Source organism: Abrus precatorius, unplaced genomic scaffold (genome assembly GCF_003935025.1).
Source record: "Abrus precatorius isolate BTA unplaced genomic scaffold, Abrus_2018 Scaffold4, whole genome shotgun sequence".
Taxonomy (NCBI): Eukaryota; Viridiplantae; Streptophyta; class Magnoliopsida; order Fabales; family Fabaceae; genus Abrus; species Abrus precatorius.
This window is the reverse complement of record NW_020874384.1, coordinates 287,895-315,247: the sequence shown is the minus strand read 5'-3', so window position 1 is coordinate 315,247 and position 27,353 is coordinate 287,895. Positions and strand designations below refer to the sequence as shown.

General features: G+C 30.1%; 2 protein-coding genes and 1 long non-coding RNA gene across 3 annotated transcripts; 2 read left to right on the top strand and 1 right to left on the bottom strand.

Annotated features, from left to right (window-relative positions):
* The first annotated feature begins 5,261 nt into the window (after nucleotides 1-5,261).
* Nucleotides 5,262-7,376, top strand: LOC113865079 (putative F-box/LRR-repeat protein At5g02700). The gene is made up of 4 exons (XM_027499442.1): nucleotides 5,262-6,341; nucleotides 6,426-6,608; nucleotides 6,685-6,871; nucleotides 7,261-7,376. Exons 1-4 carry the CDS (start codon nucleotides 5,262-5,264, stop codon nucleotides 7,374-7,376), a joined length of 1,566 nt encoding a protein of 521 aa, XP_027355243.1.
* Nucleotides 7,377-9,210: 1,834 nt separating this feature from the next.
* On the top strand, nucleotides 9,211-10,262 carry LOC113866380. The gene is made up of 3 exons (XR_003505043.1): nucleotides 9,211-9,352; nucleotides 9,464-9,519; nucleotides 10,206-10,262. It is a non-coding gene; the product is annotated as an uncharacterized LOC113866380 (long non-coding RNA).
* A 2,180-nt stretch (nucleotides 10,263-12,442) lies between these two features.
* On the bottom strand, nucleotides 12,443-27,040 carry LOC113865077. Its single transcript, XM_027499440.1, has 15 exons — nucleotides 25,739-27,040; nucleotides 25,552-25,645; nucleotides 24,668-24,813; nucleotides 24,353-24,563; nucleotides 23,993-24,230; nucleotides 23,662-23,812; nucleotides 23,285-23,583; nucleotides 22,778-22,874; nucleotides 14,897-16,202; nucleotides 14,659-14,796; nucleotides 14,236-14,387; nucleotides 13,930-14,140; nucleotides 13,580-13,817; nucleotides 13,350-13,500; nucleotides 12,443-12,944 (listed from the first exon to the last, which is right to left on the bottom strand). The coding sequence occupies exons 1-15, from the start codon at nucleotides 27,038-27,040 to the stop codon at nucleotides 12,639-12,641; spliced, it is 5,040 nt and encodes a 1,679-aa protein (XP_027355241.1). The 3' UTR covers nucleotides 12,443-12,638.
* Nucleotides 27,041-27,353: the final 313 nt, after the last annotated feature.

Sequence of the window (27,353 nt, the reverse complement as noted above, 5' to 3'; positions counted from 1 at the left end):
AGCAAACAAAGGGAAAGACTGGTATTTGTCAATCAAGGGCTAGCCTACATGTAAAACAAACAAAGCACTTGTGTTAGGTCTACAAATAAATAAGGCTTCAAATTTTTTATTTTTTATTAATATTTTTTGTCAAAAATGTTAAAGTAATTAATTAATTAATTCAAATATGATATTTGAAATGAATATACTTCTTATTTATTATTTTCTTAATTATCAAAAGTTCCATTTATACTTTTTATTTGACATTTTTATTCCATTATTCTTAATTAATTATATATTTTATATTATTAAACATTTTAAAACTAAACAGAAAAATCTATTATAGTTTATGTTAATATTGTAAATCTTTCCAAATTTCTAATTAAAATAACATCGAAGTGGCTTTCACCTAATCTTCTTTCCCTTTCAATATTTTTTTTTCAATAGAGTAATAATTTTGTTGTATTTGATAGTAAAAAATTAAGCAATAATTAATCCCTCAACGGTGAAGAAACTTAGATTTATTTTCAAAATTAAAAGTTTTATAATAACAATAATATATTAATTGAAATACTCAATTATATAAAAAGATTGGACTTTTTTAGTAGTCATGTTATTTATAGAATAACTTTAACAATTCTTCATAGTAAATATTGCATTAGCAAAAGTAGCCTTTAGAAATAAAAATTAATAGGATTATAGATCAATAATATTTTGAAAAAATAAAATGAATTGATTTTATTATCAATAGAAAAAAAAAGATGTATTAATTATGATATTTTAATAAGCAACTTAACATTTTAAAGAATTGAAAGATAATTAGATCTTTAGTTTAGGAAAATGTTTTATAATTTATTTTTATTACAAAAATATTATTTTATTTTAATTTTATTTTATATCATCACTTAAATATGTGATTAATCCCTATAAATATAATTTATTTTATAATAAGTTTTAATAATTTTTTTGTTAGTATTTAGTCCTTGAAATATTAAAATATTAAAATATAGTCTTTATTGTCAATTTTTCTTCTATTAAGTGTTGAACTGGTTGATATAATAGAAAGTAAGATTAGCACTTTTACGTCACTACCATATCATTTAAATTTTTAATATTTTATTATTTAGAACTATTATTTACAAACAAGTTCTTGAATATATTTTAAATATTTGCAAAAAAGTCATTCTTTAATATTTTCTTCTCTTTCATTCTCAACATTCTTTCTCCTTAGTTACATTAATAGCTTCCCAAAATTCTAAACATAATTTTTTTTTATTCCAATACCTTTTTGAAAATTAGGTTATTCGTTACTTAGTAAGTTCAAATTCCCTAATGCTCATAGCTTCGAAAACTAAAAGAAAGGAAAAACTAGCTATATATATTTTGTAAAGTTATAACAATCAAGTACCCATTATATTCATTATTTAAAACTTAAAAATACCAAAAAAAAGAAAAATCAATAGCAAGGAGTGAGGGTAGGAACAGGGATGAGGAACATGGAGGGATTGGGGTGTGGGATGGAGTAACGGAAAGGGAGGAGAAAGGACTTATTTGTAAATATATGAAATATATTTATAAACTTATTTATAAATGTTAATTTAAATAATAAAATAAAAAATTAAATAACATGTATGTCATGTGGGAGTGTTGAATTGATTTTCTATCAACTAGCTTAACATTTAAAGAGTTGATAACATGAAATAAATCTTTACTTCTTGAACATAATTTACATATTTGCAAAAAAAAGCCTTTTTTTTTCCTCCCTAACCGCTCTTCCTCAACAGTAGCCCAACCCCCTCTCTCTTAGCAGTAGTGGTAGCCCTACCTCGCCCATCCTCCAACCCCCAACCCCTAACCTCCACCTTTCTCACCCGAACTCCTACCATTTCTCCATCTCCCACTTTCACCCCTCCTCCCCTTCCTCTTTCCCATAACTCCACCTTTTTTTGGTACCACTTCCTTCATTTTACCCTAACCCTTTTTGGCACCTATTCTTCACTCTTACTCTTCTCCTACCCCCACTTTACACCTTTCCATCTCTCTCCCACTCCAACTCCAACCCCTCCTCACATCCTAATTCTAACTATAACTTCAACTCTCACACCTTTCTTGCTACCTAATCTTAACCTGTCTCCACATCCTAATCTCATATCTTTCTCCATTACTCACTCCAACTCCAACCTTCACACCACTCTAGTTACCCAACTCCAACCCCTCTCACATCCTAATTACCACCTTAACTCTAAGTCTCATTCTCTTCTCATTACCCAACCCTTCCTCACATCCCAATCCCAACTTTAGAGAAAAAAATATACACCTTTTTTGTATGTAAAATTTTAAAACTCTAACTTTTTTTTTTTCTTGAGTAAGTAATCTTGAATATGGATAAGATCTTAAGCTTGCACACATGCAGAGACCCCGTTGAAATTAAAATAATCTCAATGAACATAAAAGTACAATATATTGATAATAAGTATTGTGTGAGGGTGAAAATTGAAGTTAGGGTTGGATAGGGAGGGAGAGAGGTTGCGATTTATGGGAAGGGGTGTGGAGAAAGGTGTGGGGGAGGAGGAAGAGTTGTGGTTTAGGAAAGGGGGTGGAGATGGAGGTATGGGGAGGAGGAGGGATTGTGGTTTAAGGGAAAGGGTGGTGGGAATGGAAATGTGGGGAAGAGGAAGGGAAAAGAGAGAAGGTAGGGGTGGGAATGGAGATATGGGAAGAGGGAGGGGGAAGAGGAAGGGGTGGAATAGCAGAAAGGGGAAGGGAAAGAAGATGAGTTTATTTATAATTTATGTAAAATGTGTTCAGTGACTTAATTGTAAATATTAATTTTAATTAATAAAAATTTAAATAACATGGCAAACGCATTATGTCACGTGACAGTGCTGAGTTGACTTTCTGTCTACTAACTCAGTATTTAATAGAGAGGAGTTGACAACAGAAACTAAATCCTATCTTCTACATTTTAGGGACTAAATCCTAACAAAAAAATTTATAATGACTTATTACAAAATACTCAATATTTATAGAGACAAAAAATATAATTAAGCCCTTTTAAATTAAATAACTCCTAAATTTTAAATATATATAAAATTATTTTTTTTCCTCAAAAAGGCCTTATCTTAGAGCTTATATTAGGCTTATATAAATATTGGGCCAACCCTTTGTTATTCAATCACTATAAAGTCATGTCCTAACCCTATATCCTCTTCGTCACTTGAAGTAAAGTAGCTAGTCAAGAAATTTCTTACCAACTCCTGTGTGAAGCAATTGAAGATAAGCAGAGCATCAAGGTAATACCTAGTCCTCTTATCTAAATTTTATGTCTTTTTTTTATGTCATTTCTATTTATGAATATTTTATTTTTTGGTTTAGATGAGAGATTAGAGTTTCTGAAACTTCGGCGAGTATCTCGTTTTGAGAAAAAGTTCGATTACAGAAACCCTAATATTCATTTATTATTTACATGTTACGACGAGTCACTTAACAATATATCATGACTTTTTTTAGTGATTTTCTTATCGATTGATCTTCACAATTGAATTCACTAATTTAAGGTTTTACAAATTTCATTCCTATTTTATATGATTTTGATCTCTGAAATTTCACGAATTCTTGTTTGTTGCATATTTGAGTATAATTATCAATTAATTTCATATCATAAAAAGGTACTGAAGTCATTCTTTTACATTATATATATAGATTTGCTAATGTACTCTCTTATTTTAGAAGGAGTATTTTAGCACTGTACACCAATATTGTAAAATTAAAAAAATTTGATTTTATTTAATTGCACCAATTTAATTTGAGGAGCATTTAAGTCTATTCATTCAATTAAATAAAAAAAGAGATAAAACTTATCATTTCTTCTTTCCTTCCCTCACAGTCTCTTTCCTAATATTTTCAGTCTACCTATCAACTTAATTTTCTTCTACCATTGACATCCTTTTTTTCCCACAACATTAATATACCATGGTTGTATAACTTTTTCCGCAACACTCATAGTTGTGTTGCTCAATTCTCTCTTATCAACATTCATAGTTATGCTATTTAACTTTTTCCATAGCATCCATAGTCATTATTTTAGTTTCTCAACTCCTACAAAGGTTCAATACTTATACTCTCGTGTTAAGATGTATCACTCTTACTAGGAATATGGTCAAAATACTTATAAAATTGAACAATCTTCCTCCTTTCAATTAGTTTTTAGAAGTGAGTTAGGCTCAATTTTCTAATATAGTATTAAAGGCTATCCAGTGTGAATTAATATTTTAGGTCATATATAAATGTTAAATTTTACAAACTTGACGCATTATATGTCCATTCCTTGGAATGATCAGAGTGTGTTAAGATGTCTTTCTCTAACTAGGAATATGATCAAAATACTATTATAAAGTTTTATTGATTATCATCTTTTAAATTATTTTTTGGGAGTTACTTAAGTTTAATTTTCTAATATCCTGTTCAACACATGAGATTAGTAGTGTTTATGAATATGAACTATATTACAAGCTATACAACTAAGTTATACTTTTCAAGAGGTCGCTCAACATGTTAACGAAGGCTTTTGCAGCATAGAAAACAAAAATTCAATCATTTGGCAATGGCAAAAATAGGATGTTGTGGGAAGAAAACAAAAAGTTGTTCCTTTCAAGACATGAGACTTTTGTGAGAGAAAAAAAATCAATAGTTTAGATTTTTTTAATTTAAAAATAGACTTAAATGCCCTTTAAATCTAAATTGTTGTAACTAAAGGAAATTTATTTATCTTTTGTTTTACAATATTAGCGTACAATATTAGTAAATCTCTCCCTCCACACAAATAGACACACCCATCTACACGTATATAGTAAATGGGTGAGGATGTGCAAGGATTTGTGTGCAGCTTATGCAAAGTTGATTATTAATTATTGAACCTAGTTTTGATTATGATTATTATGCCATAGCTGAACATATTATAGATTTAAATTCATAATAAAACAAGGAGAGATACAAATAAAATGAGAGAGATTTCTTTATTTTTCTTAGAATACTATCTCATTTTAGGAGTTTCTCATGACTATCAAATTCTAATTGCTAACTAATTGATCAAAATCATTTAAATTATCAAAATTCCCTGCTAATATTAGTGAGCATTGAATCATAAGAGCTTATTACAACTTTTCATTCTTGTGTGAAAGACTTAATATGCTTTGATTATCTTTCTTTATATGTTTTCCAAACTTTTCCTTATTTATGTATAATCTTTGAGTAAGGTAAGTCTTTGTTTTTTTTAGTGTGCAATGGAAAAGTTTGGTGGTAATTCATTGCGCAATGTCAAAGGAAAACTGGTGCCCCGACGTAACAAAAGCAAGCGTGCAATTGAAGGCAGGGACTATATAAGTTCTCTACCTCATTCAATTTTGATCCATATCTTTTCCTTGTTACCTTTGAAAGATTTAGTGGTGACAAGCCTTGTGTCAAAGCAGTGGGAACAATTGGTTATGGCTGTCATGTCCATGATACCCTCAACCATACTGTTTGATGAATTTGATATGGCTTCAAAGATCATTTATGCAAATATTATGATCCTTCAAGATTATCATATTGACTTTCCCCAAATGCATCAATTTTGCCTTCGATATTCAATCATTGCAGGAAGCAAAAAGTTCACTCAATTTGTGAACAGAACTCTCAACCTCCACAATGGATGCACCATAAAGCGGTTAAGCTTTGGTTTGTGCTATGATGGATTCAATAGTAATAAGGAGAAAATTGACAAGTGGTTTCGCTTTGCCATGACAAACAAAGTTAAGAAGCTTGAATTTGACTTCTCAAATGGAATGGCAGCGGGGCATGATAAGATGTCTCCAGAATATGAATTACCACCTATTCAATCTGCATCTAGGGCATTGGAATCTTTCTCCTTTAAATGTGGCAAAATCAAAATGTCCAATTTGGGAGCTTTTTGTTATCTTCAAAGTTTAGTTCTAAAGTTGGTTTCCGTTGTTTGTTTCTCAATTGAAGATCTTGTCACCAAATGTCCAATGCTGAAAAGTTTGAAGCTTGAGTCCTGCCATATTCCTTTGAACTTCTTAATTTGTAGAAAAGATATCATGATTGAAAGTTTGATGGTGATTAGTTGCTACACACCATATGGGCCTATATGTCCAATTGATCTATCAGCACCAGAATTGTTGATTTTGACTTTGGAGTTAGGTTTCCTCATAGCAAAAATAGATATCAAAGCACCAAAGTTGATTGACATTGACATTAGAGTCGATGAGCAACATACAGACGCTGCCCAACGACAAGCTTTGGTTAAGTTCATGGGTAATTATACTCATTGCGAAAGATTATCACTGGGTAGTTGGTGCATTCAGGTATTTAACTATTGTTTCACCATTTTTTTTATTAGATTTTGATTTAGCTTATGCTTAACATGAAATTGTGTGTCAATTATTTAGGTCTTATCCTATGGAGTGCATATCTTGCAACAAGCGCCAATTTTATTTCATAAACTTACGCATCTGAAGTTGCAAGTTGACTTTCAAAAGCAAGAACTTCCCGGGATTGCATATATAATGGAATGTTGCCCATATATGGAGTCTTTAACTATAGATTTGACAAACTCAGCAGCAATTCGTTGGGTAAGCATTTTTTAACCTTGTTCTATGAGAAGTTATCAATATATAATGTTGAAAAAATAACTTGTTTATCATATAGGGTGATCTGGGAGGACATTTTCCAATTGCCTTTGAATTTGAGGCGGAGCAGTTTTGGCAATCACAAGTTTTACCATCCGTTTCCCTACAGTACTATCTCAAGGAGGTCAAAGTTTCTGGGATTTGTGGAAAAAGTTGCGAGATGTCGATTCTTCAGTTCATTTTGGAAAATGCAAAAGTCTTGGAACGTATGTCTCTTTGCATCCCCCGAACAATTCCAGACTATGTGATCCTGGAGCAGTTATCAACCTATGAAAAGGCATCTCCTAGAGCTATAATATTATCAATTTGAAATTTATAGTTTCTCAATAAGTTTGCTCCTCAAATGCTATATCAAACTTAATATATTGTGATATTATTGCAACAAAACCCGGAAACAATTGTTGCTCATTTTTCTTTTTTGGCTTATTTTCTTTAAGAAGATGGTAAACTATTGCAGAATTTGATTTTTGTCTTATTATGAATATTTATATGCAAAGAGGGAGCAACATGTGATCTTGCATATGTTAGCTTTATATAGTTGATGTCTTGTGTGTTTATGAATTATGATATCGTATATCTTCGATGCATCTAATAGCAACATATGTATATGGTGTAAAGAATGTTGCTGCAAAACTGGTACAGGTTGGTGATGGAATAAACGGAGTGTACTTGCAAAAGAACATTCTAACGTTTGAGTGTTTGTATGAATAGCATAACAGCAGGGAATAAGTCTCAAGTTATAATATGCTATTGGTTATGTAGCTCTTGGATGAAGCATAACCATGATATATAGAGGTTGACAATTATGCTACCGTAGCATTATAGTATTTTGTTGCCTTTCTGACTCTGAGTGTTATTTATGGTTATTATATTGTAAGTCACAAGTTCTATTACCTCCATGATTGTAAGCATTGCTCATGTCTATAATGCTCCATATTGGGCTGCAAGTTAAAAATTAACCCAATATGAGAATTGGGTCACAAAATAGCCTTGTGGATTGAATTTAAGTTAGTCACTTCAAATCAAATTATTTATTTACAAATGCTTCCTAAAATAAATTTTAGTAGTCTCCCCGTGAACGAAAATATCTCTTGAAGTCATTCATAATAGAAGAAATGATTTTATCATATTTTAGAACGAAATCCTCACCTTACAAAGGCTAAAAGTCTATCTTTAAACCATATTCAGCTCCTACACTATCAAGGTTTGAAGCCATTTATTTTGTAAGAGATCTTGACATTCTTCTTACTCTTAATCTTCATATCTTCTTATTCTACCCTTCTATTCTCCCTTCTTTCTACGCACTTTATTTTCCTTTAATATGTTTCTTAGGGAGAAACTCCAAGTTACAAATGTTGGTGGTGGTGGGAGGAGCAGAAGGGTTCCTCTTTGCCACAAAACTCTTAACAACAAATCCTTAGTCCAAAACCCTAACGCAACAAAGTTTTAACTGAATAATTTTTTTTCATGATTAAAAAATTGTAGTTTTTTAAAAATAGTTATATATTATGATCTCTTACGGCAAGCATGAAACATTAAATGTGTAAGATTTATATTTTTTGATATGTTACAGAACATAATCTTTGCTCCATTTTAATTATTAAGTTATGATAGATTTAAAATTATAAATAAAATAATAAATTTTGATAGATGATAACAAATCATTTTTATTAATAAGTATTTTTATGATTAGTAACATTTAAATGATATTAATTTATATTTTATTAAAGTGAAAGTATATACAAATGTTTGAATGAAATTATGAATTTTTTTTTCTCCTATACTATAGGTATTCTACTCAATCTAAAAGTAACTCTGTTTGAATAAAGTAAAAACTGTAGTAACAAAAATCTTTTTCCGAGTATATACTTTAATTTCTTATTTTATATTTTATGACTTACTTTTTCTTTTAAAAATCATAATTTTTATATATTTTTAAATATATTATGCTTATTCTTTAAAAAAATCTGTGATTAAAATAAATTTTATTGACGTGTCACATAACATTTACCGTATCATGTGGTAATAGTTAACTAATAAATTTTAGACGAATGATTAAAATAAACGATAGACTACATATTGAGGGATTAATTTTAATATTTTTATAAAAAATTAAATAATTTCTAATTTTTTAAGAATTAAAATAAATAATAAATCATATATTAAGAAATTAATTTTAATATTTAAATGTGAAATTGAAGATTCTCTTTATCTTTTAAAGAATGAAATAAATTGTAATTACATAATCAAAGATTATTTTTAATATTTTTACTATCATGAAAAATAATTTTCTTATATGTATAATTATTTAAAAACTAAAGTTTTATTTTATTAACTTTTAATATATATATATATATATATATATATATTTATTTATTTAAATTAAATACGGCGCCAGTAAATTTTTAGTTCGCCCTTGACGTCAGCCTTTGCACAGTTGCAGTTTTTCGCACTCAGCAGCGGCCACGCATTCGAGCTCGAACCGTTTCCTTATTCTCAATGAACGATAACACGAGCTTTCGTTTGGATAGTTCGAGATAGCGTAAGTCAATTTCAAAGTTCAAACCGTAGCTCATTGGCGATTGAAGATGGTGATCAAGGCAGAGAAATTCACGAAGAATCATTCGAAAAGGGTTGTTACTAAACTCTTCGTTTTGTATAACAAAACAGGCGGTGCTGATTTTTTGGTAACGGAAAAAATCTTAATACTTTTGGTGTCTCAAACCATTACTTATTATCATTTTTCATGTTATGATTCCTGTTTAGCAGGAGAGTTTATTTATGGTGACTTGTTCCAGGTTGTTTTAGACAATTTGGTATTATCAAGAGACTGAGGATTGCGAGAAATAAAAGGGTTGGGTTCCAAAAAATTTTCTTGTTTGATTGCATATATATGTCAGCTAGATGGTGATTTGTGGAATGCTTTTGCCACATGCTCTGGTTGTGTTGATCTATTTATTTTTGTGGTTGTTATACATTTGTAGATTGTTTTTGGAGGATGTTTCATTATGTTACGGTCTTTTTGGTTCAAGGGAAATTTGGAATGCAAAACATTTTATTCCGTTCTTTGTTTAGAATGCTCACCTTGCTGGAAGATAAGGTCATTGTGGTTGGATCTGTGTTTAGATATCAATATTTATATCACAAGTTTTTTGGTTGGTGATGTTTTTTGTTAGGCACAATTTAGGTGTTCGGGCTAACCCAGTTTGTCCTGAAAGTAATCTTAGAAAGGTACATTATGTAGTATTCTCTCTGATATGTTGATTAACTCTTGTAATATTCCTTTTGTTTATCATTCAAATAAAAGTTTTATATTTCTTGTTACATTATAGTGTTGGAATCAATCACCAATTGCTTTCGCTGTGACTTATTTCTCACGCAACATTATAAAACCAAATAGTCAATGATGAAGCATACTTGTTAGGTCTGTGTCTGGTCCATTGTCCCTGCAGTTTAGTTATAAGAAACTAGCTAAAGTAGTTTCTAATGCTATAACTGAAATCTGGAAACCTGAACCTGAACCTTCCATGGACCTCGCAGGCAAAAGTCAGCTGTCGAGATCCATTATGCAGTATTCCAGCAAAGCAAATGTCATCCATATGAATTTTTTATTAGACCTGTTTCTCTTAATTAATTTAAAGAATCTTATATGCTTAGTCGGAGTTCCTGAAAGTTGTTGAGAAACAAAAGAAATATTATCAAATGAGAAAACTTTTTCTGCAGCAATATGCTTCCTTTTAACACTATCAGATGGTTCTTATCATATTGGATACATTGCTTCATAACCTTGATTCTTGATTACCTACTGAGCTTACTTATATTTTGGTTTTGTTGTATTCTGCTATAGTGACAACTGACCATGAAGTCTGTATTAGGTTAGCGGTGTGCCAACCTCAACCGTCATTTACTGCTCAATTATTACAAGCCACTGGATTCTGTCCATATCTAAAGAGAGCGACATGACAATGGATGTTGGATCAAGAAAAAATATATTTTTTGTCAGCCTCATTCTCTGTATGATAGATTCTTTATTTGCACTGTCGCTTTCTGTTCAGGAAAGAACATTAGAAGGGTACAAGAAGTTGGTAGAAAAGATTGTAAAACATGATCAAAAGCGACGAAAGAGAATAGAGGCAGCTGGCATTGATTATGAATGCCCTGAGCTTGTGTGTGTTTACTTGTCTTGACTTTTCAATATGCTTTTGCCTTGCTCTTTGAAATAAAGAGCCCATGTCACTAAATTTTGTCCAATGAAAGTGTAATTTCTTTTGCAAGTAGGTAACATCCAGCCTGCACCAAAGAAGATAAAATTTGATGACTAAGTAGGTTAATCTGTCAAAGGGAGGGTATGCACCTTTGCATATAAGTTGAGGAAGGTGACTAACTATGGTGGTTTTCTGACGGCCTTTACCTTTAGATTTGACATTATTTAAGATTTCAAGAACTGGCAGTGTATCATATTTGCAAGAGCTAGAGCTTGTAACTTTCTAATTTTGAGCCGTGTACTGTCAAAATATTTACAGAAGATTTTCCTTTTTCATGTATTCATTTGCCTCAGCTGGCAAATCATTTTTAAATATTTTAGGTAACAGTCTAATTTCCTGTTTAATCGGTCAAGATATGAAATATAGTAATTAGGATCTTAGTCTTGTGAGGAATCGGTATTAAGTAGACCAGGAACGAATCATAGACTTCAATATGTCTTGGGGTAGACTCCAAGTCAAGCACTAGTAATGAAACATAATTATTGGCACTTTCTGAGAAGTATTCCGAGTTGAGCTTTGAATGAGAGTAACCAACGTGGATAGAGTTGCAATTCACTGAAAGACTACCGAGTTGCTCCACATGGGTTATAGAGACGTGCCCCTTGGATTTTTCCTAGTGCTTTGGACATCAAGGCACGGCACTTGACTTCTGTACTACTTAGCGGAACAAGTTAAAATATAATACTACCATTTATCAATCAATGTTGCTCGAGAGACTTGATTCTTTAATAAAATTGTGTTAATAAAACGCATTTGAACGAATTTACTAGTAATGGAAAATGTTAGGAAATGGTCGTATAAGCCGCTAAACAGTTTTTTTTTTCTTCTGCTTTTGAAGAATTGTAAATATATGAAAAATCTCAGGCTCAATGTAAGACAGCCGATGGAGGGTAAGAATCTTGTAAGCTATTTTTATATCTAATATATATCGGCCCTTAAATGTGTTTATTATCACTTTTGTTTAAATATTAACTCCGGTCCGGTACTATTTATAAGAGAAAAATAACTCATTCATCAAAATTAATAAAAAATATTTACATATTATAAATATTAATTTTTTTTAAATGTCAATCATATTAAATGACTCAGTGAGTGATTTGCATAGAAAATAGGTGAGTGTATAGTTAATATAACTTTATAATAAATTAAGGGTATTAAAAGAATTTAATAATTAATATATTTAAAGATAAGCTTTTATTTCTTATAATTAAAATAAAAAACTTTTGGCAGTTGTTTCTTATACATAGGATTGGAGGTAGTAATTTTTTTTATTTAAAATACCCTTTTTATCAAATTAATGATAAAGATAATTTACATAAAAACATAAGAATTGCAATACACGCTTCCTGGTAAATATAAGGGTTTTCAATTTTTAAAATTGAATTTAAGCATATAAAAATAATAATTTTTATGAAAAATAAATATTTATTATATTAAAAATATAAAAATGTAATAAATAGTTTCTTTTCTAATAAAATTATACTATTAATAATTGTTTAAACTTAACTTTATGAAGTTAATATTAAGGTTAAGTTCTTACAAACCTCCTTTAAAAATAATATTTAAAAAAGAGGGTAATATATACATAAAAATTGTAATAGAAGCTTTCTCATAAATATAAACAAGTTCCATATATAGAAGTTCATACAAACTCCTCTTATCTATCTATCTATATTCAGTGTATATCCAACTAGCCTATCGATGAGTTTCATCGAGCTTCTAACAAAGTAATAGTCACTTCATTGGTTGAACTTGTGTCCTTCAGATTCGACCGTAAATCAGCATCAACCGAAGCTTTCCTTGAAATGAAACCATGTTCTTTAGGCTCCACCAATTCCATTTGACTCTCCAACATTAGGATCACGGAGGCCATTGTAGGCCTATCTTCTGGGTACTGCTGCACACATAAAAGACTTACATGGAGGCAACGTAACGCTTCTGACATATTGCATGACTCCGTCACATTTGATTCAATCAACTCTAATGCCCTGCCCTCTTTCCATGATGTCCACGCCTGAAACATAATTAAGAAAAAAAATGATTTTTTTTTTTATATTTGAATGGTTTAAATATATTTTTAATTCTTATACATTTGCGAGATTTTAATTTTAGTTCCAACTGTTTTTTTTTTCTTTTGACTGTAATATCTAATTTTTCTAAATTCAGCACTTTTGGTCCTTAGTGATGAAATAAGGAACTAAAATGTTATCACATGTCCATTTTTTTCATTGCATCATGTCAGTAAAAGAGACCAAAAGTGTGAATTTAGAAAAATGAATAAAATCAAAAGAAAGAATTTTTAGGAACTAAAATAAAAAAATTGAAAAAAATGTAGAGACTTAAAAAGTCTAAAAATATATTTAAGTCTATTTTGTTTTAATTTAGCACACATAAATTGAAAAGAAATTCAAGCTCTTACTTGATAAACGAGGTTGAGACTCTTATCTGTGTGATAAATTCCTCTATTTCTCTTGCCGCATAAAATCTCCAACAATAAAATGCCAAAGCTAAAGACATCAGATTTTACAGAAAATAACCCATCAACAGCATACTCTGGTGCCATATAGCCGCTGCAAGACATCATTACATGAAAAACAATTCACATATTTGTAAAAAATGAAAAATGGAGTAGGAGAATGAGATACTCACTAAGTCCCAACTACTCTCCGTGTGTTTCCTTCCACTTGATCCCCTCCAAAAGTTTTGGCCATTCCAAAATCTGAAATTTTTGGACTGAGATTTTCATCAAGTAGAACATTACTTGCTTTGAGATCTCTGTGGATAATCCTCAATCGAGAATCTTGGTGAAGATACATAAGTCCCCTTGCAATTCCACATATTATGTGAAAGCGCTGAGGCCACTCTAGCAATTTACTTTTTGTATCATCTGTTTTGTTCAAGCAAATATGTTATTCAATATTGACTATTCATTCAATGTAGTTGTGTTTATATCACTAAAGTCATTATTAGCATTACCAAGCTTTATTGATTTTCCATACCAAAAATGAAGGAGTCTAGGCTGCCATTTGCCATGTACTCATAAACTAGTATTGTTTCTTGTCCTTGAATGCAACAACCAAGAAGTCTTACAAGATTTCGATGCTGAAGTTTTGCAATCACTTTTACTTCATTCAAGAACTCTGTCAACCCTTGCCTTGAGCTCCTCGATAGAGTCTTTACAGCAATTTCTTGCCCATCTGTTAATATTCCCTGCATACTCACATGAGTAGAATCTTTGCATTAATATTTATTTATACTTGTCTACTTCCCTTTCGCTGTTGTGGTATTACTCTAAGAATTATTACCTTGTATACAGGTCCAAAACCACCTTCTCCAATCTTATTCTTCATGGAGAAGTCATCAGTGGCTGCAGAAATTGTTGGTAAATCAAACAAGGGGATGTCCAAATCATCAACATGTCTTTCATTTTTATCTTCTGTCACTGTCACTGAATTCTCTACAAAATGGAGGAAGGCCTTTAGTAGTGTTATAAAACATGTGAAGTGAACTGAAAATAGTTAACATAGGTCAATATGAACAATAGAGAAGGAAAAATAGAATATGTTATGTGATTTCATTTCATTCAATATTTAGCAAGTTATTAAACTCAAGATGGCATGTTACATGATGATTAAACCATGAGAATTTCCAATTTGCAATTTTAGTCAAAAAGTTATAGAGAAGTGCAGCCATCTATTTAGAAAAATTTGAGTCAAACAATTATTTACCAGCCATGTTTCTCCGGATTCTACGGATAAAATAAGCACCAAGTAAAAGAGCCCCAAAAATCACAGTAAGGGTGGAAACAACTACTGTTGCCGTGTTCTTCTTGTGCCTACTATATACTGGTTCCAGAGGGTCGGATCCTACAGAAAACAAAAGCCGAAGTTAGCTTAATCTTGAGCAATGAAAGTTGCATTTAATAAGAAAAAGAAAAGTATTATTGAGCAAAACTTGTGTCCTTACCTAACTCTGAAGCAGGCATCCTAATATATAGATCTTGTCCACCACGTTCATATTGTCTAATGTCAATTAAATCACCAAGCCACATGACACAGCCACTGCCTGTTCCTCTTATGTTTGTATTAGTATAAGCCATACAAGAACAATTATTCAAGCACTTGAATCTGCATTCATCTAGGCCCATAGTCTCATCCACCCAAGTATGTGTAGTATCTGGAACTTTCACTGCTTCATATTTGACAAACCCATCTGTGAGTTTGTCTTTGCAGCTTAATGGTTTATTCCGGTCACATCCTTGAGTCCATTCAGTTGAGTTCCATGCTTTTGGTGACTTTGGACTAAACCCTTTTAAACATTGGCATACTTGTACTTGTGTAACCATGCAATTTGCATAGACTCCACAGAGGCCGTAAGTGTCACAAGTGTCTGTTGGGATGGAATTTAAAGTTCTCCAATTTTGATCACCCTCCACCCATACATAGCGATAAAACTTGCTTGTAGTTTGATTTAATACAGCAACGGAAATAACAGACTTTTTCGTGAGGGTATATGAGTAAAAAATCTCATCCTTTGTGGTAACATACTTAAAATTAAAGATGGGGTTGGGTTGTAAACCTGGTGTTCCACTGAAATATTGGCCATTCCAAGGTCCAATTCTGAAGATTTTTTCTGTCCCCTTCATCATATAATACTCAGGATAATCATTGAGTACTAAAGCCCAAGAAAGGTCTCCACGAGATGGATCATCTGGACTCTTCCATGATGTTAATCTCCAATCTATACCAAGTTTGAGGTTCCATCCCAACTTCATCTCTTGCAATACTGTATCAGATAGATAATCAAAACTTTGCCACAAATAGTCTTCTGGGTTTTTTTCTCCCTCATTTTTTACCACAAGATTGCCACTGTCCAAAAGCACCATCATTGGATTCTTTCCTTGTTTCTGAGACTTTGTGTGCCAAACAACAGACCCATTTTGGCTTAGCACAAGGTTGCCTGTGCTGTTAACTCTTAACATACCCGAGGAACCATTGATGGGGATTTCCCTATTTGCAACCCAAACAACTTTCTTATCTGGGATGTTCTTGTACCAAATACCTAAGTAACGTTTGTTAGAACTACCTGGGCTGAAGAAACCAAGCTCAAATATTCCACCTTGAGACACCAAGGTCTTGTCATCAGTAATGAACTGCGACACACTAATGGAATCAATTGCTATGGAAGATGGAACTAGTAAACCTGCAACCATAAACATGAAACAAAGAATATCCATGGAGTTCCAGCTTTTTGGGTATTTTTCATTTGAATACTACTGATAATAATAAGGCTATATTTTGGAGCTAAAATGTGTTGCGGAAAATAGGATGAGTTAAACAACAAAAACACACTTCCTTTTCACTTTGTGCATTGATTTTGAGTCAAAAGTCGAGTAAATATGGTCCCAGCTTGACTTTATTGCGTAGTAGACCCGTCATACACAGTGGATTTTCTTAGCCTTAGTTGACCTGTTCACACTGTATGACAGAGATTTATGAAAACATGACACGTGACGTTAACAAACACAGTAGATATTTTCACACCCCAGATTTTTATAATGTTTTATTTATTTTTGTGGATTTCTTTTTGGTTCCAAAAGCGAATGCTTGGAAATGATTTTTCATTCAATTTAAGTTAGAAAAAAGAAAAAAGAAAAAAGTGTTTATTTTTAAATTTGTTTTTGTTTAAACTTTTTTAAGTTCTATGGTGATTCTCTAATTTTATTTTGCATTTCAGTTTGTCATTTAATTTTTTATTCTATTTTGGTCTTTTACTTTTATTTAATCCTTTGAAATGAAGTTAAAGGATCAAAATATATAAAAAATTAGAGATCCAACATAAAATAAAATAAAATTTAAAGAACTAAAGTATTTACAAAAAAATAAAGAAGTCTTTTTGGCAACATGAAGGTCAACCAACATGTCTCGCGATAGCTAACAACAATGCAAGTTTAATAAAGTATGTGTAGAGTGTGACTTAAGTGCTTTGTGTCGGTTAAAATGTTGAAGACTTTCATTAATGAAAAGTATCGTCAATAAAAAGAACTTACACTTCAGGGAAAGATTGTAGATGTATCAAGTACAAGCAACCAAGTTTCACATTTGGTGAAAATGGAGAAGTTGAGCATCATTCACGGGAGAATAACCTAAAATTCAATAACTTTAAAGTTTTGGGTTAGGTGTGATATCAAATTTACTTGTATGATTTATTCATCGAAAGATTGAATAGATGTGCATGAATCATGTTAAAATTATGTATTTTTTTTAAATAAAAGAATGGAAAAATAAAAATAAATTAGAACTTTTGGGGGGCATAGATCAAATATCAAACTGTCATCATCGTCAAGCCTTTTCTTTTTTTAAGCAGCTAATACATCACAATGAACAAGCATTAAATGCAAAAATAAACTGTCAAATAAATTATTGGCTACAATCTTAGAAAAGCCAAGGTCATATTCAGCAAGTGCAGTCATTCTCTAAGGCAAGACCTTTTGCACGTACACTACAAAACTAGCACTTGTGATTTGATACAAGTAAAAATGTCAATTGTGGCTTGTATATATCCACTGTCATATATGACAAACTTAGATATTTAAGAAATCTTTGTCAATTCTTTGTGAGCATTCTATAATTGCTTGGAGCATCCTTAGGATAAAGCCTTAAAACAACTGACACATGCATGCATAAATAGAGATAAAGCTTGTTCTTGATCCAGATTCCACAGAACCATTCTTAGATCAAATAGCTACTTAAATTGCCAGTAGATGACAGGCTATATATACAATAATACAATTATTCTTAGTAATTTTATGTAGTTATAGATCAATTATATTTAAATTTGATTAAAAAAGGTGGTGTTGTCTAATAATTAGGAGTTCGTGTTTCTAGACATAGGTGTTTTTGAATAACTTATGCTAAACATTTGACGTTAATAATTTGAAACACAGCAATTTACGCAAATGTTAGCATTGGTTAAAGTTTTCAATCACACGTTCACACGGCACTCATGGAGTCATGCTATGCCGAAAAGAAAGTTAAAGTTAATTCATTTCGTTTAACTTAAATTGGTTTTGCTATTTTGTAGAATAAAAATTACTATATTATTTATCAAGATTTATAAAAATATCAAAATCTCATCAAATTCAATGTTATGTATAATTTAGCTCATTCAAACATTGGTTTTAGTTTGCTCATTCAAATTTGGTTACCTAACACCAATTTTTGAAAACATGACGCCAATTATTATTTTAAGACAATTGCTTTTTTTCACTATATTTTACATACTGCCCCCACATCCTTTCATTTATAGCAAAAAGGAAGAAAGAGAAATTCAGAGCATCTCTAGTCAAATAACTACGGCGAGTTGTTAAGATCAATTAATATATTTCTACCTATAAAATATGAGTATTTATTTTTTAATGAGAATATTTTATAGATTTGTTATTTTAAATAAGATCATTTTTAAAGTTATTTTTATTCCTTTTATAATGTGAAGTGACTTCTTTTATATTGAGTAGTTAATTGTTTAAATTTATAATTGTAATATTTTATTTTATTAACTTAGTCCTATTTAATAAAACTATATATTTTTCATGCATTACACATTTTTTTATGAAATTAAAATATAATTCGAAATGAAATTTATAAATAATTTTATACATTTAAAATAAATAATTATTTAAATTTTAATAATAAATATCTTATTATGTTAAATAACACTAAAATAAATAGATATACTTTTAAAAATTAAAAATAAAATATAAATTGAATTAAAAAGTAGAAAGAGAAATAATACAAAACTTGTTCTGGTTCAAAGATGACAGCTAAAAACACTCTTGTTTAAGAATTAAGATTTACAATTATATATAAAAGTAGATAAAATATAATATTGATTATTAGTAATTAAAATATATTTTTTAATTTAAACATTTCTTAAATTTTAAATAATTTGTATCCACTGAGAGTGAATATGGATGTTATAGAATTAATAAGTGTCATGACCAAACCAACCAACCCACTTAGTATAAAAGCATAAGGCAGGGGAACTTTTTCCAAAAAAGCTTTAGTCATGTCATGCCCAGCTTTAGAGTCATTCCTTTTCTTGTGCTGTGTTATTATTTTTGAAGCATTGAAATGTGTTGTAATAACTATATTATCTGGAATGCACCAACCTTGTATAAAAGCACTTTGATATATAAGCAGTGCTGTCTCCCAATTATTTTGGAAAAATAGTCTATTGAACCCATTAGGTCCATGGGCTGAGTTTCCTGAGACTATCAATTGCTGTTTTAATCTTCAACTCTCAGATGGAATGACAGAGCTTACTGTTCAGTTCATAAGCTAAGTTGCATGGATATGAGTACCGAATACGAGTACGGGTACAAGGATAGGCTAATTTTTCAAAAACTAAGATACAGGTATGTCTATAGAAATTTTTATAGAAAAATTATTAAAAAAATCTAAATAAACCCATCCACATTTTATTTATTGAAATAGACCCAAATGCTGTAGCTAAAATTTGTAATATTTAAATTTTTTTAAAAAAATTAATTTTATATTTTTATATAATAAAATAAATATTTATAATATGTTATTCTAATAAATATTTTGTTAATTATATATAATAAAATAAGTTTTATTATTTGAATTGTTTATATTTTAATATTATTTGAAAATAAATGAAAATAATAATAATATTTATTTTACATGTTTATTAAAATTTATTTTACATATTTAAGATAATAAATAATATTTTTAAAAAATAATAATAATTATATTTTTAAAAACTAATTAAAATATTTAAATAATAAATATATTATTTTAGATAATAATGTTAATGCTTAAATTTTTTATACTTAAAGAATAATAATTATATTTTTAAAAAATAAATAAATATATTAAATATTATTATGTTTATTTATTTATTTAAATATGTAATTTTAACTTAATATTTTTAAATATTAGTATGATAAAATGATATTTTGAATAAAAATTTTATTTTAATTAAATTATTTTTTAAAATGACATTATTTAATATTATAATTTTTAATACCCTAAACTCTAAAACTTTACTATTATAACTTTTAATAAATTTTATTTGAAAATAAAAAAATATTTTTAAAAATTAAATAAAATATTAAATTATAAGTTAATTATTTATATTTGGGACAAATATTTTAAAATTAACATTTTCATATTACTAAGGTAACATTGATGAAGACAAAGTACATTAACAAAGATAATAACAAGGGTGACGTTTGTGACGTAGTAGGTATTGTCGTTGTAATTATTACTCTAAGATTTCAGGATGAACTTGTAGAAGATTTAGATTATCATAAAGGTTTAGTTGTTGGAATGCATTTGATGAATTACCAAATTTATTAGCAAAATCTGGTTGGTAAAGAGACTGCATATAAGTTTGTGCTGAAAATAGAGTTGTAAAATTAACTCCAAATAAATTTGTAAAAAAATCTTCCGATGTTGTTGCAAATAAATGTCTTGTGTTAATTATGTTTGCTTCTAGCGTAATGTTCAGAGAAATTGATATAGTCTCGTGGTACAACAGTGTGGAAATCATACTAATTTCAAATGTGTTGGTAGTCTTTAGTTGTTGGTCGCTCTTCCTTGGATCTTGTAGTAGTGGTGGCACAAATAGGAAATAGATGAAATTGACAATGTACCATTCCATGTATTTTTGTGTATGACACAATGGGCCTTGCATTAAATAACCTGTTATTGTCAACGCATGTCTGTTATTCCATATCTCAATCCATTGAGCATGTCTTGTAACCCAATTTTCATCTTTTCTTATTCTCATGTCAATTTTGTGGACATTCAAATTATTAGGTGAAGAAGAGATTTCTTGGAAGAGACGAAACTGTAATTTGACTCTATCTATTTTGTACCATTTAACAATTACAAAACAAAGGATGGTGGTATATGATTAATGCTGGACATATGTACTCAGAGGTTGAAACTAAAACAACTCAAGATGCACTGTCAAAGACGAACACTCATAGAGTCATCACATTTGACAAAACAAGCACTAGATTTTTAGTCGAAGAAACGCAACATCTGACAGAAATTTGACCCGTAAAAAAATTTACAGTACAGTTAGATGAAATGTGGTGTGATTGTGGTAAGTTCCAAAATGTTCACATCCCATGCTCGCATGTCTTTGTTTCATACTTACACACACATCACAACTTTGATATCTACATATCTCCCGTGTATACCTTACAATAAGTTTCTAATGTATACGAAGTTTAGTTTAAAGAACTCAAACATGAAGACTATTGGCCAACTTACACAGGCCCAATTTTGTGTCCAAATCCAGAACTGAAAAAAACTTCAAAGGATCGACCTAAATCTAATAGGATAAGAACAGAGATGAACATTAAAAAATAACAAAGTCAGACAAAAAATTATTTTTATTGTCACACTCTTGGTTATACAAGAAAGATATGTTCAAATATCGCTCAATTTTCTAGTTCTAGCTATTGATTTATATTGTTGTTATTATTTTAAAATTTTTTTAATGTCATTTTTAATTTTATGAATGTTATTGCAACTTTTAAATTTTTAGTATTTATAATTTATATTAAATATATAATTATATAGAATATATCTACATAATATTATTTAATTATGTTTATTAATATTAATAAAATACTTTTTAATTAAACAATTATGTATAAATTTTAATAAAGATTAATATCTTAAAATAAATAAATAAACTAGTTATTATGTGATACTTTTATTTATTTAATAAATATCTAAAATTAAATAAATTATTATTATAATTTTTATTTTATACAAATTTAAAATTAAATAAATTATTATTATAATTTTTATTTTTTTTAAAATATAATATTAAATAACTAAAAATATAATTTTAGAATATAATATTAATATCATTTTCAAAAAATCAAAATTATATTAAATAATATAATAAAAAATAAAAATATTATTTATTATCTTAAATATGTAAAAGAAATTTTAATAAACATGTAAAATAAATATTATTATTATTATTATTCAGTTTTAAATAATATAAAAATATAAACATAATTTAAATAATAAAACTTATTTTATTATATATAATTAATAAAATATTTATAAATATTTATTAGAATAATATATTATAAATATTTATTTTAAAAAAATATAAATATAATTTAAATAATAATATTTATTTTATTATATAAAAATATAAAATTAAATTTTAAAAAAAGGATAAGCCAAAATTCAGTTTCTTGAGAATCGAATTCTAAATTACAAATTTTAGCTACATATTTATGTCTACTTCAGTAAATAACATGTGGATGAGTCTATTTAAGTATTTTTTTTATTTTTTTAATAATTTTTTTGTAAAATTTTCTATGTCTATATATAATAAAAATAAATAAATAAAATTTAATATATAATAACTATATTATCTTGAATGAACCTTTTATAAAAGCACTTTGATATATACGCAGTGCTGTCTCGCAATTATTTTGGAAAAATAGTCCATTGAACCCATTAGGTCCATGGGCCGAGTTTCCTGAGACTATCAATTGCTGTTTTAATCTTCAACTCTGAGATGGGATGACAGAGCTTACTGTTAGCTCATAACTTGTTAAGACACTTTTTTGGGAATGACTTGAATGCAATTGTTAGTAGAATGAGAGCCTCTCGTGTAAACCTCCTTGAAATGATTATACATGGCTTTCATGAATCTGCCTTGTCCTTCACCCCATTCACTTGCTTCATTTTTTAATCTATATATCATGTCACGCCCTTTTTAAAGATTGTTGTGGCATGGAAAAAGTGTGCATCATTACCACTCCATTTCAACCATATTAACCTTGACTGAATTACTCAGTACATCTCTTGTTTCCAAAGTTCTGCAATTCTCATACGAATAACTTTCAATCTGTTCCCAATTGTCCTCCCCACTAGTACTATTTTGAAAGATAACAACTTCTGATGAAGATTGTATATCTTTTCTTTAGAATTTGGCAAAGTATCTTTATGCAACTTCTTTATGGACAGTTTAAAAGAACTCTGCCCAACTTCTCCTTAGTAATGAATCCCCTCTAGGATTGTTATGCCATGTGAATTTGCATCCTTTTAATTTTATTGTGGGGTTGATTGTGAAGACCTATCTTTTCATGCTGATACATAATATTGCAGAACAAGAATGTCAATCACATTTCTCTTCTTCATATTAGTGTTAAAATCTTTCGTATTAAAATTTTCTTAATATATTCATTACACAAGTATACAACAATTAACATGTTTCAAGTTCTTAGATAGGTACAATGCATTCATACGAGATAATACGGTGCCAGTTGACATAATTGAATTTTACCTGCCATCTAATGTGACATCGGTTAATTCAACGTATGAATTCACTCCTATTGGATTTAAGGGTAAATTTGTTTCATTAGAGACATTCAGATAGAAGCCTGGCTCTTTTGGTTCAACTATTTCCATCTCACTCCCTAACATTTGAACCACTGAAGTCATTGTAGGCCTATCTTTCGGATATTGTTGCACGCATAAGAGACCAACATGGATGCAACGCAATGCTTCTGAGACAATGCATGATTGTTTTATGCTTGGGTCAATCAATTGTGAAACCATGCCTTCTTTCCAAAGTGTCCATGCCTAAATTATATGCTAGAAGTTAGATGAAGTTAAGATTTCAATAGTAATAGATAAATTCAAAATCATCAAATTGCTTACATAACCAACAAGGTTAAAGGTGTGATTTGCATAACAAAGAGCTCTATTCTTTTTCCCGCATATGATCTCTAACAATAAGATACCAAAACTGAAAACATCAGACTTGATTGAAAATAACCCATCAACTGCATACTCTGGTGCCATGTATCCACTGCAAGAAATAAATGGAATTAGAAATTAAAATATTCTCATAAGACACACACATAATGGTCCTATCCAGCTTGAACAGGATTGCCTCCCTTGGAAGATAGTGGTCTAGACCAAAAAATATATTCTCATGAGACACACACATAAATTACAAATTCATGTTGCCGAATAATTAATAACTCACTAAGTCCCAGCCACTCTGTTTGTATTTCCTTCAGTCTCGTCTCCTCCAACAGCTTTTGCTATTCCAAAATCTGATATCTTAGGATTCAACTTATCATCAAGTAAAACATTACTTGCTTTGAGATCTCTATGAATAATTCTTAATCGGGAATCTTGATGAAGATACAAAAGTCCTCGAGCAATTCCAAATATTATGTGAAAACGATGAGACCAATGTAGCAATTTACCTTTAGTGTGATCTGTTCTATTTAAAGCACATTTGTTATTCAATACTGAATTTTCAAGTCTGACAAATTTCTACATAATTATGATTGAAGTCATAATAAACGAGTATTTAAGTTTTGTGGATTGCATCTCATACCGTAAATGAAGGAGTCTAAGCTTCCGTTAGGCATGAATTCATAAACTAACAATTTTTCTTGTCCATGAATGCAACAACCTAGAAGTTTTACAAGATTTCGGTGCTGAAGTTTTGCAATTAGCTTTACTTCATTTTTGAACTCAGTCATTCCTTGTCCTGAGCTTCTTGAAAGTCTTTTCACAGCAATTTCTTGTCCATCTGCTAACTTCCCCTACAAACTCAAATTCATGTTAGTACTTCCTCCTCATAATATTAACACTTCCCTAATTAACTTTACACAGCTAAATTGAAAATACTACTCAAATATTGAATTACCCAATATACAGGCCCAAAACCACCTTCTCCAATCTTATTCTTTATCAAGAAGTTCATAGTGGCAGTTTTTATTGTTTGCAGGTCAAACAACGAGAGATCTAATTCATCTACGTGCCTTTCATTGTTATCTTCTGTCTTTGACCTCTCTGAAAATTGTAAAATGGCCTTTAGTTATACTATAGAAAGGATAAAAATATATATATTTTTGTTCCTATATTTTAGTGAATTTTTTATTTACTCTCTCTAATGTTTTTTAGTTTCAGTCTTTAACATTTTTAAATTCAGTACCTTTGGTCCCTCTCTTCAGCATGACATCACAAAATACTGACATGTAGCACCAAAAATTTGATACATGACAATCTCATGATTAGCCATGTAATGATTTAATAGTCAAGGTAAACCAAAATTATTGAATTTTTTTAAAAAAAGACTAGAATTAAAAAATAATTAGAGGGAATAGAATAAAAAAGTAAGAAAAAATATAAAGATAAAACACATACTGAAGCCTTACAAAATGTGAAAAGGAAAAATAGATAATTGAATCATCAAAGTAGAATGTCATGTTAAAAGGGTACATAAAATGGGAGAAAACAGGGGATTTTAATGAAAAGGAAAGGAGGGGAGGAGTTTAATGGTTAAATATAAGAATAATTAATTTTGTCTAATTTGTTTAAGAGTTTCTCTTCCTTCAAATTTACCCACTTTAAAGGGGATGTAAAGTTGAGTGGGAAGGGATTTAGGCCCCTTTCCCCTCTCCCTTCCCTTTTCTTTTCAAAATATTGAACTAAACATGAAAAAGATATAAAAATACCCCTTTTCCCCTTCCCTCCATTTCTCCTAAACTATACACTGTTAGCCAAAATGAAAGTGATCAAGAATAATACCAGTAATGCTTTTACGGACTCTGCAGATAAAATAAATACAAAGCAAAAGTATCCCGCAAGTTATAGCTACGGTTGTGACAATTATTGTTTTGTTCTTGCGACCATGATGAGGCATTTGATAGCCTGAAAACAAGTAAACTGAAGATTTTGTAGATACATTTATCAAACCTTTGATGGGAAGAATGACAGAAACAAAAATATAGTCTTTACCTATCTCTGAAGCAGACATTCGGATATATATATCTATCTCATCAGCTAGAAACTGTCTAATATCAATGAGATCCCCAAACCACAAGACACAACCGCTACCTCCTTCTCTTATATCTGAATTTGCATATGCTTTGCAAGAACAATTATTCAAGCACTTGTCGTTGCATTCTTCTAAACCAATATTCTCATCTAGCCATGTGTGTGAAGTATCTGGTGGTTTAAGCCGTTCATATTTTACAAATTGATCTGAGTGTTTGTCTTTGCAATGTAATGGTTTATCGCGGACACACCCTTCATTCCAATCAGACGAGTTCCATGCTTGAGGGGACTTTGGACTGAATCCTTCTAAGCATAAGCATGGTGGAGATTCTGTAGGAATGCAATTCGCATAGGCTCCACAAAGATCATAAGTGTCACAAATGTCCGCTGGGAACGTTGAAGTTCTTTCCCATGTTTGAGCACTATCATCCCAATATAATCTGTCATAACTATAACTGGTTTGATTTATTACCCCTCTAGCAAGGATAGAATCATTCGTGATGATATACGTGTAGAACAATTCATTCTTATTGGAGACAAATTTTGTATAAGAGGAATGAGTAATTCTTGGATATATAGTACCACTAACGTATAGGCCATTCCAAGGTGCAAACCGGAAGAACTTTTGTGTTCTATTCATCAAATAAAACTCGGGATATGAATTGAGAGCTAATGTCCGATGAAAATCTCCAGGAGATGGATCATTTGGACTCCTCCAAGATGTGATTTTCCTTTCAAGACCAATTCGAAGGTCCCATCCCAACTTCATTCCTGGCAAAAATGTATCAGATGGATAGTCAAAGCTTTGCCATAAGTAAGCTTCTGGGTTTGTTTCTCCTTCATTTCCCACCACAAGATTGCCAGTGTGAAAGAGTGTTGCCACTGGATTCTGTGCTTGTTTTTTTGAGTCTGTAGACCAAACAATAGAGCCATTTTGGGTTAGCATGAGATTGCCTGTGCTATTTAGTGTTAATATGCCAAAGGAATTGTTGATGGGGTTGGCTCCATTAGCAACCCACACAACTGTTTGAATTGGGATATTCTTGTACCAAATTCCCAGGTAACGTTTGGTGGAATTGTTGGGACTGAAGAGACCAAGTTCAAACTTTCCACCTTTTGACACTAATGTCTGTCCATCACTCATAGACTGGAACATATTAATAGAATCAATGGCTATGGAAAATTTGAGAGAGGGAACAAGTATGTAACCAACCATAATCATGAAAGAAAGAATGGCCATTGAGTTACAGATTTTTATGGTGCTTGGCTATTTGGATATTGATTATATGTGTTCAAGTAAGTGTATGATCAACATGAAAATGCGAAATTAAGGACATATAAGCTGAGAGTGCCTAGAACCATGAAACACAAACACTTGGTTTTTCATTTTAATTGACTTCCAAGTCAAGCACTAATCCCATTTTGTGGCTTTAAATTTTTACTCCAAATTTATGCACATCTTTGGTTTTTCATTATAATTGACTTCCAAGTCATCCACTAATCCCATTTTATTTGGCTTTTAATTTATATTCCAAATTTATGCATATCTTTGG